Source organism: Panthera tigris, chromosome A2 (genome assembly GCF_018350195.1).
Source record: "Panthera tigris isolate Pti1 chromosome A2, P.tigris_Pti1_mat1.1, whole genome shotgun sequence".
Lineage (NCBI taxonomy): Eukaryota > Metazoa > Chordata > Mammalia > Carnivora > Felidae > Panthera > Panthera tigris.
This window is the reverse complement of record NC_056661.1, coordinates 13,713,620-13,726,645: the sequence shown is the minus strand read 5'-3', so window position 1 is coordinate 13,726,645 and position 13,026 is coordinate 13,713,620. Positions and strand designations below refer to the sequence as shown.

Here is a 13,026-nt window from a genome sequence, read left to right as displayed (position 1 = left end):
TGCTGGCTGATTTCTGTGTTTTGCATGAAAAACCTACGTGGTGAATTTCTCCCTCCCATCTGCCCGCTGCTTCGAGGTAACCATGGGTATTTGTTTTCCGTGTTTCATCCACGGTTTCTTTGGAAGAACGAAACGAAATCTAGAAGTTTACTTTTTTGGCTTTTTTCAGTTAGTGCTTTCTCTTGGAGACATCTGCTCTCACCTAGGTCTGCTCCCACCCCCTCCACCCCTCCCCAGACCTTTGCCACAGTCTGTTCCATCCCCTGGATGCCCTTCTCCCACCTCCTTACTCAATAAGTCCCCCTCATCCTTCTCCCTAAGGCCTCGGCACACAGTAGGAGCTTAATAAAGGTTCGTGGGAAAAATAAATGAGTCTTTGCTTCTCAGTTCATAGAGACCCGTCATTTTGTTTCTATGACTCTGTGGCACCCCCCCCCCCTCCAGGATGGATAAATCATTATTCATCTAACCAATCCCTTAGATTGCTTCCTTTTTTTCTCCCCCCCCCCCATATAAGAACATTGAGATGAATCATCCATAACCGTGTCATTTCTTGGCCCTCCCTCTTTTTTAAAATTGTTCAAAACACACAACATAAAATTGGCCATTTTCACCGTCTTAGCGTGAACAATTGCGTGAGTTTTTTGTACATTGACAAAGTGTTTTGTGAGCACCACCTACCTCTAGCTCCAGAACATTTCCATTGCCCCAAATGGAAACCCCATCCGCCCCCCGCTTCGCCGCCCCACCCTCACCCCAGCCCCCTGGCGACCACCAATCTGCTTTCTGTCCCTAGGGATTTGCCTGGTCCGGACGTCTCGTATCAATGGAGTCATAGGCTCTGTGGGCTTTTGTGACTGGCTTCTTTCACTCACCCTGATGTTTTCAAGGTTCATCCCTGACCAACGGAGCGTCAGCGCTTCACCGCTTTTTGGGGCTGAGTAACATTCCGCTGTCTGGAGGCACCACGTTTCGTTTATCCACTCATCAGTTAGTTCATGCCTCTGCTGCCCTTGTCACTTTGTCAACATGAAACATTCAGGACAGTCCCAGCAGCGGATGCTGGGGCAGCAGGCACGAGTGTTTGGAACTCCCGTGGCCTCGGCCGGTCAGTGTGCCTTCCACTGGGACGGCACCACATGTGATCCTGAAGCGTGGCACGGGCTTCCCTGTTTTCCCATAGCCCGGCCAGCGCAGAACATCGGCACACTTCTGAATCTTTGCCAGTCTCATAGGGGAAAACAAACGACGCCTCAGAGTTGCGATGCGCAATTTTCCTGTTAGGAAAAAGTACCTTTGGGTGCGTTGGAACGACAATTTCCAGCTCTTTCTAAAAGTCTCGGTTCAAAACCTTTTGGCCATCCCTCTGAGTCTGAAGAGGGGAAGGGGCAGAGTTTGAGGAGAGGGGGAAGCATGGGGGAGTGGGGTTCAGCTTCTCACCGTCAAGAAGGCTCTCAGAATTTATCCCATTTTACAGATGTGGAAACTGAGGCACAGGGGGGTTAAGATTGCACAGTGAGTCGGGGTCTGGAAGGGAGTTGAACTGGGTCTGCCTGACGCTAGGACCCCAGGGAGGCGGAAACCCTCTCCTAGCCCACCCTCCTTCATCTACTCTTGTCACTACGCTTTGGGTCTGACTCAGGTACCTGTCTCCTTCTGGAACGCTGGTCTCCTGCCCAGGTTCCCCACCTCCAGACAGCAGGCTCGCTCACTCTGGAGGAATCTTTGGACACAGCACTCCTCCACTGCTCACACATCTTCCTTGGCTCCCCACGGCCCTGGGAATAACGCCCCACTCCTCAGCCTGGCTTCTGAGGCCGGCACTGCCCACCGCCTGCCCACACCACCACTTCCTCCTCTTAGCCTGTCCACCTAGCCACTCCACTCCTAAATGCACAGTCCCAGCCCACCATGCTTTCTCAAGCTGCAGGGCCTCCACGCTGCATTCGACTCACCCCCAAGTCCTGAAATCAACATCTCCTCTCCCAGGGAGCCCTCCTCACAGCCCCCTCCACGGTGGAGGCATCACTGTACAGGAGCAGGAGCTCTGAGTCTGCCGGGGAGGCTAGCAGCTGGGAGAGTCAAAGGCAGGTTTTAGGAATTCTTGGCAAAACTCTACTCACGTGTTGAAGCCCCAATTCTAATGCTCCCTCCTCTAGGAACCCTTACCGGACTCTGTCCCTCCCTCTGACCCTGACCCGACTCCACTGGACTGGGTGTGTCTGTGGCTAGCTCCGTTCTCTCCAAAGACTGGGTTGCTCCACCAGAACCTGGCCATAGCCGAGGCCTTTTGGAAGTCCAGCATGGGTGATTGTTGAATGAATATGTGAATGCGTGGCTTGGGCGGCAACCGAGTTGAGACCAGGAAGCGCGATGATGAGATAGCAGTCATGCGGGGTGTTAATGGGGGACATGTAGTCACTGGGTTCCAGCAAGAGAGAAGCAGGTCGCCCCTCCCCCTCCCGTGAGAATCCTGGGCCTGAGGTCTTGCGGGGGGGGGGGGGGGGGGCGTGTCTCTGTGTCTTCATTCTTCCCCTCAGCCTTGCACCCGGACACCAGTTCCTCTTCCCCTGAGTCTCTGGGTGCGGATCCTGAGGAGCGCCCGGGACCAGAGCGAATCCGCAGAGGGTGCTGACCGCTTGGGCCCTCTCGTGCAGGTCAGCCACCACGCCGCCGTCCCGCGCCAGAGCCTTCCAGCACCGCCGAGGCAAAAGCGTGGCGGTGGGACCACAAAGGTAGGACGGAGGCGCTAGAACTGGGGTCCGAGAAGGGGCCTCAAACCAAATTGTAGGGGGTTCCTTTCAGCAGCCCCACCCCAGATCAGCCCAAGACTCCCAACACTTCGCAGTTCCGGAAGAAACAATTAGTTGGGCCAGGGGCGGGCCGTTTCCGGGGCAACCGCTTATTTTGCATATGGTCCCGTCTTGGCCAATGAGGGCGCCCGAAATATTCGGGGTGGGGAGGGGAGGGGACGAAAAACTTAACCCGAAGGGGCTCCACGGAGAGAAGGGGAGGGGCTGATTGGGTCGGGTCTCCTCCTCGCCTTCCAAGACCTTCGGGCCCTGGAATTACGTCCCCGGTTCCCAGAGGGGGCGACTGGGGCCAGACAGAGGCTAGAGCCGACCAGAGGGGAGGCACACTAGAGGCTGCGTGTAATCATTTCCGAAGGAGCCTGAGTCACTCTGAAATAAGAATAATATTAATATTAACATTGACATTAATATTAACATTGACATTAATATTAATACACAGGCAGTGAGGGTGAAGTGTCCACAGGCTAAGGTCGGGGCTTGGATTCTGGTGTCTCTGCCTAGGTTGCTTGGATGGGGGGCGCCCTGGTGTGGATGCTGTTGTTGCCGCTGCTGCTGCAGGATCCCGGCAGCCAAGGATTGTCATGCAACGTGTCCTCGTGGGACGTGGACTGGACCACAGAGTTCACAGCCACATGCCTGAATTTCAGCGGCCAAGGCCTGAGCCTGCCCCGGAACCAGTCTCTGCAGGCCAGGAACGTGATCCTTCTTGACCTGTCTGGGAATGGTCTTCAAGAGCTACCACTGCCCTTCTTTGCCCTCCTGGGAAAGCTGGAGGTCCTAGATGTGACAAACAACCCACTGGACCGAGTGGACAGGGCACTGGCCATGCGCTGTAAACTTGACCTGAAGGCTGACTGCAGCTGTGTCCTAGAATCCTGGCACCAGGTCAGACGGGACAACTGCTCTGGCCAGCTGCCTCTGCTGTGCCTGGACACAGCTACTGGTGCCTGGCACAATATCTCTACCTTCCTGGAGGTTGGCTGCCCCCCTGGCCTGTCCTTGATGACCATCGGGGCACTGGTGGCTGGTTGTAGCCTGCTCCTTGGGCTCACCATTGCTGGCCTGGTGCTGGCCTGGAGACTTCGGGGACGCTGCATGGTCAGCAGCCACGACCTGGACAAAACATGGGCTGCTCAGGATGGTTCCAGGTCTGGCTTGGGCAAGCAGCCGAGGTACAGTAGCCGAGGCCTCAGCCCTAAGCCCCCAGAGGCTGTCCTGCCCAGACCCTCCACACCCGACTATGAGAATGTGTTCGTGGGCCAGCCAGCTACCAGGCACCAGTGGGCCGAACAGGGGTGAGTGACTCACATCTGCCTGCCACACTCTGGAGGCAGACGGCCGGGATTCAAATCCCCGCACTGCCTCTTGTAGGCTGTGTGATCTTGGGCAAGTAGTTTCACCTCAGGGCCTCAGTTTTCTCATCTGTAAAATGGGGATAATAACAGCCCCCACCTCATGGAGTTGGGACAAGAATTGAGTTCCTGTATCTGAGGCACGTTTCCCCCTTCGTGACCTGCAAACCCAGTTTCTGGCTATCAAGGATGGGGAGAGAGGAAGCGCGTGCTGAGGCAGAGTAGGGGCTTTGCAGTAGCAGTCAGTGGCCTGGGCTCAGTTCCTGTGTGACCCAAGGGCTGTCTCTGAACCTCTGTTTCAGTCTCTGTAAGATGGGGACAGCTCCCCTTTCCCCATCTGCCTTTGGCACATGAGATGCTAAGAAAGCTGTGTCCCTCTCCCCACCCCCCCCCCAAAGCCCTGTCACCTTCAGATTTGGCTGGACTTAGATGGGTTCAACTTTTCCAGGTTGGCTGAGGGAATGAGGAAATTTCGGGCAGCAGCACCAGCAGGGGCAAAGACCTGGAGGTGGAAGAGAATAGAGAATCTTCCGTGAATCGGTTTTGCGAAAAGCAAGACATCAGAGCGGAGGCTGGAGGGGGCTGGGAGAACCCCAGCAGGAGTGGAACAGGATCATGGATGGGTTTGGGCAAGGGAATCCACAAAGTGGGGAGGCTGCTGGGAAGCTGCTGGTGAGAAATGAGAGAACATGCAAAGCAGATGCAAATTTGGCTCAAAAGCAGAAGTGGTCTGTGGTGGGGAGCTGAAAGGCACTGGACTCCATAAGGCAGCTCATGTTTTCTGATGCTCGCCTCTGCCCCACTGTCAGCAAAATCTCAGGGCCAGTCTCCGCCAAAAACATTGTGATGCAATCCAAATGATATTGGATGTGTCATTCCCACCCTACGTTTTAGTTGTACAGGCGGAGGCTCGGGGAGACAGGGGGATGACTTGCCCAAGGTCACACAGTGAGTCCAAAGCAGGGGCAGGAAACAAATCCTGGCTCTGAGTCCTGTCTATCCCACATAAGCATTTATGTATTTTGAGGGATTCATTCTTTTTTTTTTTTTTTTAAGCTTATTTATTTGTTTTGAAAGAGAGAGAGCAAGCAGGGTAGAGGCAGAGAGAGAGAGAGGAGAGAGAGAATGCCAAGCAGGATCAACCCTGACAGCCCAGAGTCCAATGCAGGGCTTGAACCCACGAACCATGAGATCATGATCTGAGCCGAAACTGAGAGTTGGATGCTTAACTGACTGAGCCACCCCAGCGCCCCTGGAGTGATTCATTGTAAAGCATGAATGACTGATAGACACAACTTGCCCAAAATAGCCTTTGTTACAAGACGTAACAAGGAAGTATCCCCCAGGGGCATCTGGGCGCCTCAGTTGGTTGAGCTTCAGACTTCGCCTCAGGTCATCATCTCATGGTTTATGAGTTCGAGTCCCGCATCGAGCTCTGTGCTGACAGCTGGGAGCCTGGAGCCTGCTTCGGATTCTATGTCTCCCTCTCTCTCTCTGCACCTCCCCCGCCTGTATGCATGCACACACACTCTCTCTCCCTCTCTCAAAAATAAATAAACGTTAAAAAAAAAAAGAGGTGCCCCCCCCCAACCTGGGGAAGGGTTCCAGAAGCATGTTCCAGAGGCAGGAAAGTTCTTCTCTGCGGGTCTTGCCTACCGTAGCTAGACATTGCCAAGAAACTGCCTCCTCCTCTATGGATCTGGGACTCCGAGATTTATTTCTGTACTGAGGCCACAAAGTCAGTTGCTTCAGGAAACCTAGTGAAAACATTTCCCATGTGAAGGGGCACTGGTTTGGCTTTAGCCACTTGTGTCCATGTGGCTGGTGCAGCTGGAATCTGACTTTTCAAGAGGAAACTGAAGTCTAGATTTAATGTAAAAAATGAGCAATGATCTCAACTTTAAGGGGGAAGATGATTTGACCACGGGCTCGAGGTCCTTGTGCCACAGCATTACAATGCTAAATCTACGGAATCTTCCCTGAATCTCTGGCCCCCCCACCTCCTTTCCTCAGAGAAACTTGAGAGGCTGGGAGAACACTGCCCTGTGCCTCAGTTTCTTCACATGTAAATACTGGGCGGGGGGGGGGGGCGGGGGGGAACTCAGCTGCCCAGAACTTTCTTTGCCTCTCAAAGCTGACGTGTCTATACCCTGAGTCCTCCCTCCCCTCACATCTGTTTGTCTCCACAGGGCCCACCCGTCAGAGGATAGCGACTTCTACATGAATTATGAGGGCCTCCACCGTGCCTCCCAGCCTGTCTACTGCAATCTGCGGTCGCTGGGCCGAGCCCCACTGGACGAAGAGGAGTATGTGATCCCTGGGCACTGAGTCTTTGATGCCCTGAACTCACACCTGCTGCCTTCCAGCTGACTGGGAGCATTCTGGCTCTTCCCTGGCCTCCGTTTTCCCACCTGAGGAATGGGGACAGAGAAGGACCGTCCCTAAAGCCCCAGGGAGGCTCTGTAGCTCCCTCTCCAGCCCCCGCTCTGCTTCTCACCTCCCGCAGCTGCTGGAAGGGGAGGAGAAGAGGCCCTGGTATGGGGACAGGAGGGTCAATTTGTGAATGCCATTGTCACCCTCCTGGGAGAGTGCTAGACGTGCCCAATAAATATTGCAGGGCTGACAAGGCTGCTAGCTCAGGGCGAGTGGGTTCCTTGAGGTGGGGATTTCCTTAAGCTACCCAAACCAGATCTCTGAGACTCCTGAATTGTTCCCCACCCTTGGTCTCTCCCCTCTGTCCCTCTTAGGCTGCCTTCCCGGGTACCTGATACCCAGGCTTAGCCCCCAGGGCAGCCCATACCAGCCCCAGAGGGATCATTATAACTTATGAATGGTACTGTGTTCCTCCCCTGCTCACATACCCTCCATGGATTCCCCAGGGCCCCCAGGACCTCAGCCTGGGGGTTGAGGCCTGCGTGATCCTGCCCTGTCCAGCTCACTGTCCTCTCCCGTCCCTCTGTCCTTCTGGTATAGGCCTCCTCACCACCAACTCCACCTTGCTCCTGACATTGTCATTTGCCCATGCCATTCCTTTCGCCCAGGATGCCATCCCCTTTCACTTTGCCCCACTGTTAAATATCTTAGTACAGATGCAGAACTCTGGTCTCTGGGTGTCAGGGGGCACGGGTCCAAGTCCTGACTCTGCCATTAACAGGACCTCAGTTCCCCCATCCGTACAAGGCAATTGGAGTTAGTGTCTCTGCAGCTGTTTTAGCTTTAATATGCTGAGATATCTTAACTCACCCTTCAAGGTCAGGTTCAATGCCACTTCCTCTAAGAAGGCTTCCTTGGTTTCTTTTCAGGAACTGAGTCTCAGTGTCTTTTAAATTTTTTTTTTTTTTAACGTTTATTTATTTTTGAGACAGAGAGAGACAGAGCATGAACGGGGGAGGGTCAGAGAGAGAGGGAGACACAGAATCGGAAACGGGCTCCGGGCTCTGAGCGGTCAGCACAGAGCCCGACGCGGGGCTCGAACTCACGGACAGTGAGATCATGACGCGAGCCGAAGTCGGCCACTTAACCGACTGAGCCACCCAGGCGCCCCTCAGTGTCTTTTAAGAGTTCGTTCAAATTCTCACGCCTCAGCTGGGTGTCCTGTCAGCTGCTTCCAGCCTGGCTCCTGCCAACCCGCCAATCTAGGGGAGACAGCTGGACACAGGCACCCTCAGTCCTGAGAGGTCAAGCCTGGCCTGGAAAGAGGGATGGGGTCAAGGGCTCCAGAGGGAGATGAACGAAGGAGCTGAGAAAAGGCTGCATATAAGAAGGGAATCCGGAGTGGGTTTTGAAGAATGCATTAAGTGTCTGAGAAGTGGAGAGGACACGCGTACTGGGTAGGGGGACCAGCCTGACAAGCAGCAGCCTAGAGGGATAAAAAGGCCCATGGGCAACACAATGTTCAGCAAAGGCAACAGCTGTTATTTGGGGAGAGGCTCAATACGGCATCTGCTAGCTTTGGGTGACCTTGGTATTAATTTTGAGGCTCCCTTGGGTTCCCCAACACTTGGGAATGATCTGGGGCGGGAGAGGGAAACTATGAGGGTCTTTACTACCTTAATTCCCTGCATGCCCACCCTAGACACTGTTCAAGTGGCCACTCCTGTCCCCAGTCATCTTTCTTGCCTCTGGCATAAATCAGATCCCAGTCCTCCCCAGCTCCTATGTCTAATTCATGGCTCTTCAACTAGACCCACACCCTCACCATCACCCATGAGATTTGGTGGCTTCTGCCCCCCGCCCTCACCTCTCTGGCCCCATCTTCAACAGTTTTGCTGTTGAACACTGAGCTTGTTTCTACCCCAGAGCCTTTGCACCTGCTCTTATGCCACAAATGCTTATCCTCCAACTCTCCCGGGTCCTGTTCTTCCAGGTCTCAGTTCATACAACATTTCCTCAGGGAGGCCCCCCCTCCGCCGACCATCTAAATCACCTCTGACTCCATTCATTAATAGATGGCCTGGATTGACTTCTCAGCACAATTCTTACCACCGTCCACTACTTTGTCATTATTTTTCTTTGCACTCACCTATCTTCCTCACTCGACTGAGCTCAACTGGGATGCTTTTTTGCCTGTCTTGGTATTTCTGTGTCCTCAGTGCCCAGTCAAGGCCTGACACAAAGTGGGCATTCACTGAATACATTCAGGGGCACCTACAGTCACTCAGGTCTGCCTCTGGGTGGCAGCATTCACAGGGGACACACCTCACTCACTGCTGGAAGTAGGCACTCTCTTCCCCAGCGCCCCCGTAACATTTCCTATCAGAGATTCTCAGGATGGACAGGCAGTTGGGTGTGGGAGGGGCCTGGATTTGGCACATCTTGGGGATTCCAAGATCCTAAGTAGGAAGACTCATAGCATTGGAGATGCAGTGTGCATGAAAATGGTCCTCACAATGTATTTATTTCCCGATTTTTTGTTTTTAACTGGCTGCTCGGAGTAGATTTTCCACTTGGTGCAAGGCACACAATAACAGAGCGTCAGAAAGGCATGCCTGTGGCTTGGATAGTAAAGAGTGGGATTCTCTCAACTTCCTTTTTAGTGTTTTGCTGTTTTGATAGAAAAGAAACCAACTGGTCTGTTTGCTTCAGCCTGCCTAGTCTACGGGGAGGGGAGGGATGGGCTCTGATGAGCCTACCGCCTCCTGAAGGCTGGTGCCTGGTGGTGCCCACTCAGGACCGGGGCCAGGCGTTAGCCTTGTCAGGCTGGCCACCAAGCTGCTTCCTCATATAGCTTCCGGAGCCAGGTCACAGATGATCCTGCCACTGGAGGCCTGGAGAGATTCTGAGGGTTCTAGGGATTCCAACACTGTGGCCGCGAATGGGAGAGTGGACTTCCCCAAAAAGCAGCTTGCCCATCAGTGACCCGGGTTAGTCTTGGGGAACTGGGGTGGAGAGGGATGGCTTCCCCAGGATACTCTGCCCTTCCGCAGGAGGTGTTACTGGAAGTGGAACCCAGGCGGTGCCAGTGATAGTCGAGGGTGGCCACGAGCAAGACGCTGCAGGGGATGGCTGCCATGCCATTGTTTGTGGGCTGGTGGAAACCAAGTGCAGGCAGAGGCCTGGGACTCCCGGCCGCCTCTGCCATGCAGGGTGCGGTCCTCCCCACCCCACCCCCATTTCCCACCCCACCCCCGGCCCCCAGCCCAGCTCTTTTTATCTAAAAGAATAAAAGTACCGTTAACATAGAGTGATGTGCCACAAATAGAAGTGATGGGGCTCTTCGAGGTCAGGGGCGACATCACACACAATCTGCCTCATTGCAGACGGATGGCTGCCTGTGTTTGGAAAGGGGACTCCAATGCAAGGAGAGCCAGCAGGACAGTGATAGAGAGAGGACCGTATCACCACAGAAGCAGGAATACTGAGAGATGAGATATGGAGGGAGAGGGACACCCAGAAGGGTCTCAGAAACAGAGGAACGAGAGACAGAGAAGCACAGAGACAGAGAGAAGGGTGTCTTTGAGGGGCACTGGCGTCATGAGCACCATCCAATTGCTTGGCATCCCAGAGCGCCCCACCACCCGTTCCCTGAGCAGTTCCACTCACCCTAATACCAGGTCCCCTGTGAGAACTGAGCTCAGGGAGCGGAAGGTTCTTCCCAGGGTCACCAGCTCCATCCTGGACAACCATCGGGGCTCAGGTCAGACAACTTCGTTTTTATTACCACGGTTTTAAATAAATGCACACCGTCAGACCAGCCCCTCCAGTCCCCAGGCAGATCACCCCAATAAGTTAATAATAAATACAAACATAAATACAGCGGTCTCCGCCGGACGGGGTAGATAGCAGTGGTGGGAAATCGGGTATCTCAGGACCCACAAGCCCATTCGACAGGCAAGGACCTCTGAGGTCACTTCCACTGCACACGAGCCGTAACCGAAAGACTAGGACCGCTCATAGGCAGTGGCAGTCCTTGGCCACGAGGTCGTCGAAGGGCGTAAGCGACACCCGACCGTCGCTGTCTTGGTGCATGAGCACCACCGGCTCGTAGCGGGCGGGCACGCAGCACGGCGCCGGCGTCGCGTCGGGGTTCAGGCCGTGCAGGCGCGCCTGCATCTGCGCGTGCGTGTTGGCCGACCGGAACTGGCTTGGGCACGCGCCGATACACATGCGCACGTCCAGCTCGCGAGGCGCCACCACCCAGTTGGCCCATCCCAAGTCCTCGAGCGACGCGCGCAAGCTTTGCAGGCGGCAGCAGCGCCCCGCCCCCAGGGGGCAGGCGTCCTTGGAGCGCGCATGCGCGTTGCGGCGCCCTCTGGCCGCGCGTGGCCGCCAGTGCAGCTCAAGCCGGGGACGTGCAGAAGGCAACGGCGCCGGCAAGCGGTCCCTCTGAGGCAACAGTCGCAGGTGGAGGGTGGGCGCCCCGGAACCTCCAAGGCTGAGCTGACGCCGCAGCGGCCGCGTCACGTCCCACGAGCTCAGCTCCGTCGGGGACAGCCTGAGCAGCGCGCGATGCAGGCGGAAGGATGCGGGGAGCCCCTTCGTCAGGTCAGCCCGGGCGATGCGCAGGTGCAGGTGGCCGCCCAGCCCAAGTCGCACTGAGGGAGAGAAGAGAGCCAGTCAGTCAGTGACGGGCCTATGTGCACCAGGCGCAAGTGCCCATTTCCAACCCCCACACCAACCTGGATCCTACCTCAGGGCCTTTGCACTAGCTGCCTCCCCTTCCCGGCACACTAGTCCCCTGAATCTCAGCATGGCAGGCTACATGTTCCTCCAGCCTGCCTAACATAGGCACTGCCCTATTTTCTTTCATTGTGTATCATTTCATCTCCCCTACTAGAATCTTCGTAGGAGTTTCAGTCTCCCCGGTCACCACCATGCCTGGTACACAGTGGGTGCTTGGTAAGTGCTGGCAGGAATTCATGTGTATCTGATTTTGAGAGGCACTAAGAGCCAAACAGTGGCTCTGCCTCCTCTGGAAGTCAAAAACATTTTATTGAAGGGCTACTAAGTGCCTGGGGCTGGGGCTACAACAGCCAGCTGCTGTGTTTTCAACTCTCTGGATCTTGGTTTCCATGTCTGAGAAATGAAGGGTGCCTGGCTCCCCAGGATCCTCAGGTCCCCAGGCTGGTACAGGTGTTGGGGATAGGGAGCAGACTAGGGTTTGAGGGCCCTGGACTCAGTCACCAGGCTCAGAGAGAGCAAGAGGTGTACCTGGAGTCTCACAGCACACGTAGGGTTAGGGTGAGAAAATAGCGCTCCCTTCTGGTTTGACGCTCTTTCCCTAACCCCTCCCAGTTAGCGCAGCCCGGATCTCCTTCCGCCCTCTCTACCCGCTAGAGCCTCCGTGGAGGGGGAGAAAATACCCCCTCCCTCTCCAAGGCACCTGCTACGTGAGACTTTAGCAGTGGCTTGTCAAGGGATTGCATCAGACTGGGAACCAGTACGGGCAGATTCGGCCTATCCCTGGGCTGCGCTCCTCTCGTCCCCGCCCCTGCATCCCTTCTCCTAGATTGCGTGCCCTCCCCCACCCCTAAACCCGAGGACAGGGACCCCACCCCCCCAGCCCGCGCCCGATTTTGTTTCTGGAAATTCCAGGCTCCGTGAGTTTTCAAGAGACTCGCTGGGCCTCAGTTTCCCCATCTGCAATCTTTAACATCTCACTTTGGCCACACCCCGCCTAGTCTTGGCATAAACCCGGCCACCACCTCCACCCCCCCACCCCCACCCCCCGAAGCCCCTAGGGGGGATGTTCTTGTCCGGTTCACAGGTAAGGAAACTGAGGCTCAGTGGCAGGTCTGGGTCCCTGTGTCTCAGAACCACTGGTTAGATGATGGTAGCTGCACAGGGGGCGCCGGTCTCCTAGATTTCACTCACGCTTTGGAGTGAGTATCCGGACTTGAGCTTCAGAGGTGACTCGGTCAGGGTTTGAATCTTCCCAGCTTTGGTTCAGCCGCAACCTGGTCTGCAGGTGTGCGTAGAGTTTCCGAAACTCCTCGAATCTGGAGACATCCGTACCGGAGCGAGCTTCTGAGGGTCCCGGGAAGGCCGGGAGGTGCTCCTGGGCCAAAGACAGGGCACCTCCCGAAGGCAGCCAGCAGAACATCACCAGCAGCAGCAGCAGCAGCAGCAGCATTGGTGGTGTGGGTCCAGGCCCAGGCATGCCTGTGCTAGCTGAGTTCTGAACTGAGACACCGGACGCGGCTGGACTGGCCTTTATAATCCCCGGACTTTGTCCGCCCCCGCCTGCCTGGTCCCTTCCGCTCTGGGTGCAGAGTAAACACTCCAGGGACCACACATGGCTGAGTCTTGGGCTGCTTTTAAGGGGGAGGCCCTTCTGGGGAGTTCTCCTGGGGAAGTGGGGGACGCCCTCCCCCCAGAAGCCTCTTTGAGCCTCAATGTCCTCTATGAAATGGGGACTTCCT

General features: G+C 55.6%; 2 protein-coding genes and 1 pseudogene across 2 annotated transcripts; 1 reads left to right on the top strand and 2 right to left on the bottom strand.

Annotated features, from left to right (window-relative positions):
• Nucleotides 1-2,532: 2,532 nt before the first annotated feature.
• On the top strand, nt 2,533-6,799 carry LRRC25 (leucine rich repeat containing 25). The gene is made up of 3 exons (XM_007088356.2): nt 2,533-2,735; nt 3,315-4,108; nt 6,355-6,799. The coding sequence occupies exons 2-3, from the start codon at nt 3,324-3,326 to the stop codon at nt 6,491-6,493; spliced, it is 924 nt and encodes a 307-aa protein (XP_007088418.1). The 5' UTR covers nt 2,533-2,735; nt 3,315-3,323; the 3' UTR covers nt 6,494-6,799.
• GDF15 (growth differentiation factor 15) lies at nt 4,118-12,815 on the bottom strand. The gene is made up of 5 exons (XM_042978617.1): nt 12,479-12,815; nt 10,412-11,199; nt 10,208-10,279; nt 9,837-9,936; nt 4,118-4,667 (listed from the first exon to the last, which is right to left on the bottom strand). The coding sequence occupies exons 1-2, from the start codon at nt 12,762-12,764 to the stop codon at nt 10,556-10,558; spliced, it is 930 nt and encodes a 309-aa protein (XP_042834551.1). The 5' UTR covers nt 12,765-12,815; the 3' UTR covers nt 4,118-4,667; nt 9,837-9,936; nt 10,208-10,279; nt 10,412-10,555.
• On the bottom strand, nt 9,332-9,781 carry LOC122236628 (annotated as a pseudogene).
• Nucleotides 12,816-13,026: the final 211 nt, after the last annotated feature.

Excerpts from the sequence above, each read along its gene's own strand:
- GDF15 (XM_042978617.1), bottom strand. The coding sequence starts at position 12,764 with ATGCCTGGGCCTGGACCCACACCACCAATGCTGCTGCTGCTGCTGCTG. Across the intron at positions 11,200-12,478 it reads CCGGATACTCACTCCAAAGC|TGCGACTTGGGCTGGGCGGC; the intron begins GTGAGTGAAATC and ends TCTCTCCCTCAG.
- LRRC25 (XM_007088356.2), top strand. The coding sequence starts at position 3,324 with ATGGGGGGCGCCCTGGTGTGGATGCTGTTGTTGCCGCTGCTGCTGCAG. Across the intron at positions 4,109-6,354 it reads CACCAGTGGGCCGAACAGGG|GGCCCACCCGTCAGAGGATA; the intron begins GTGAGTGACTCA and ends TTGTCTCCACAG.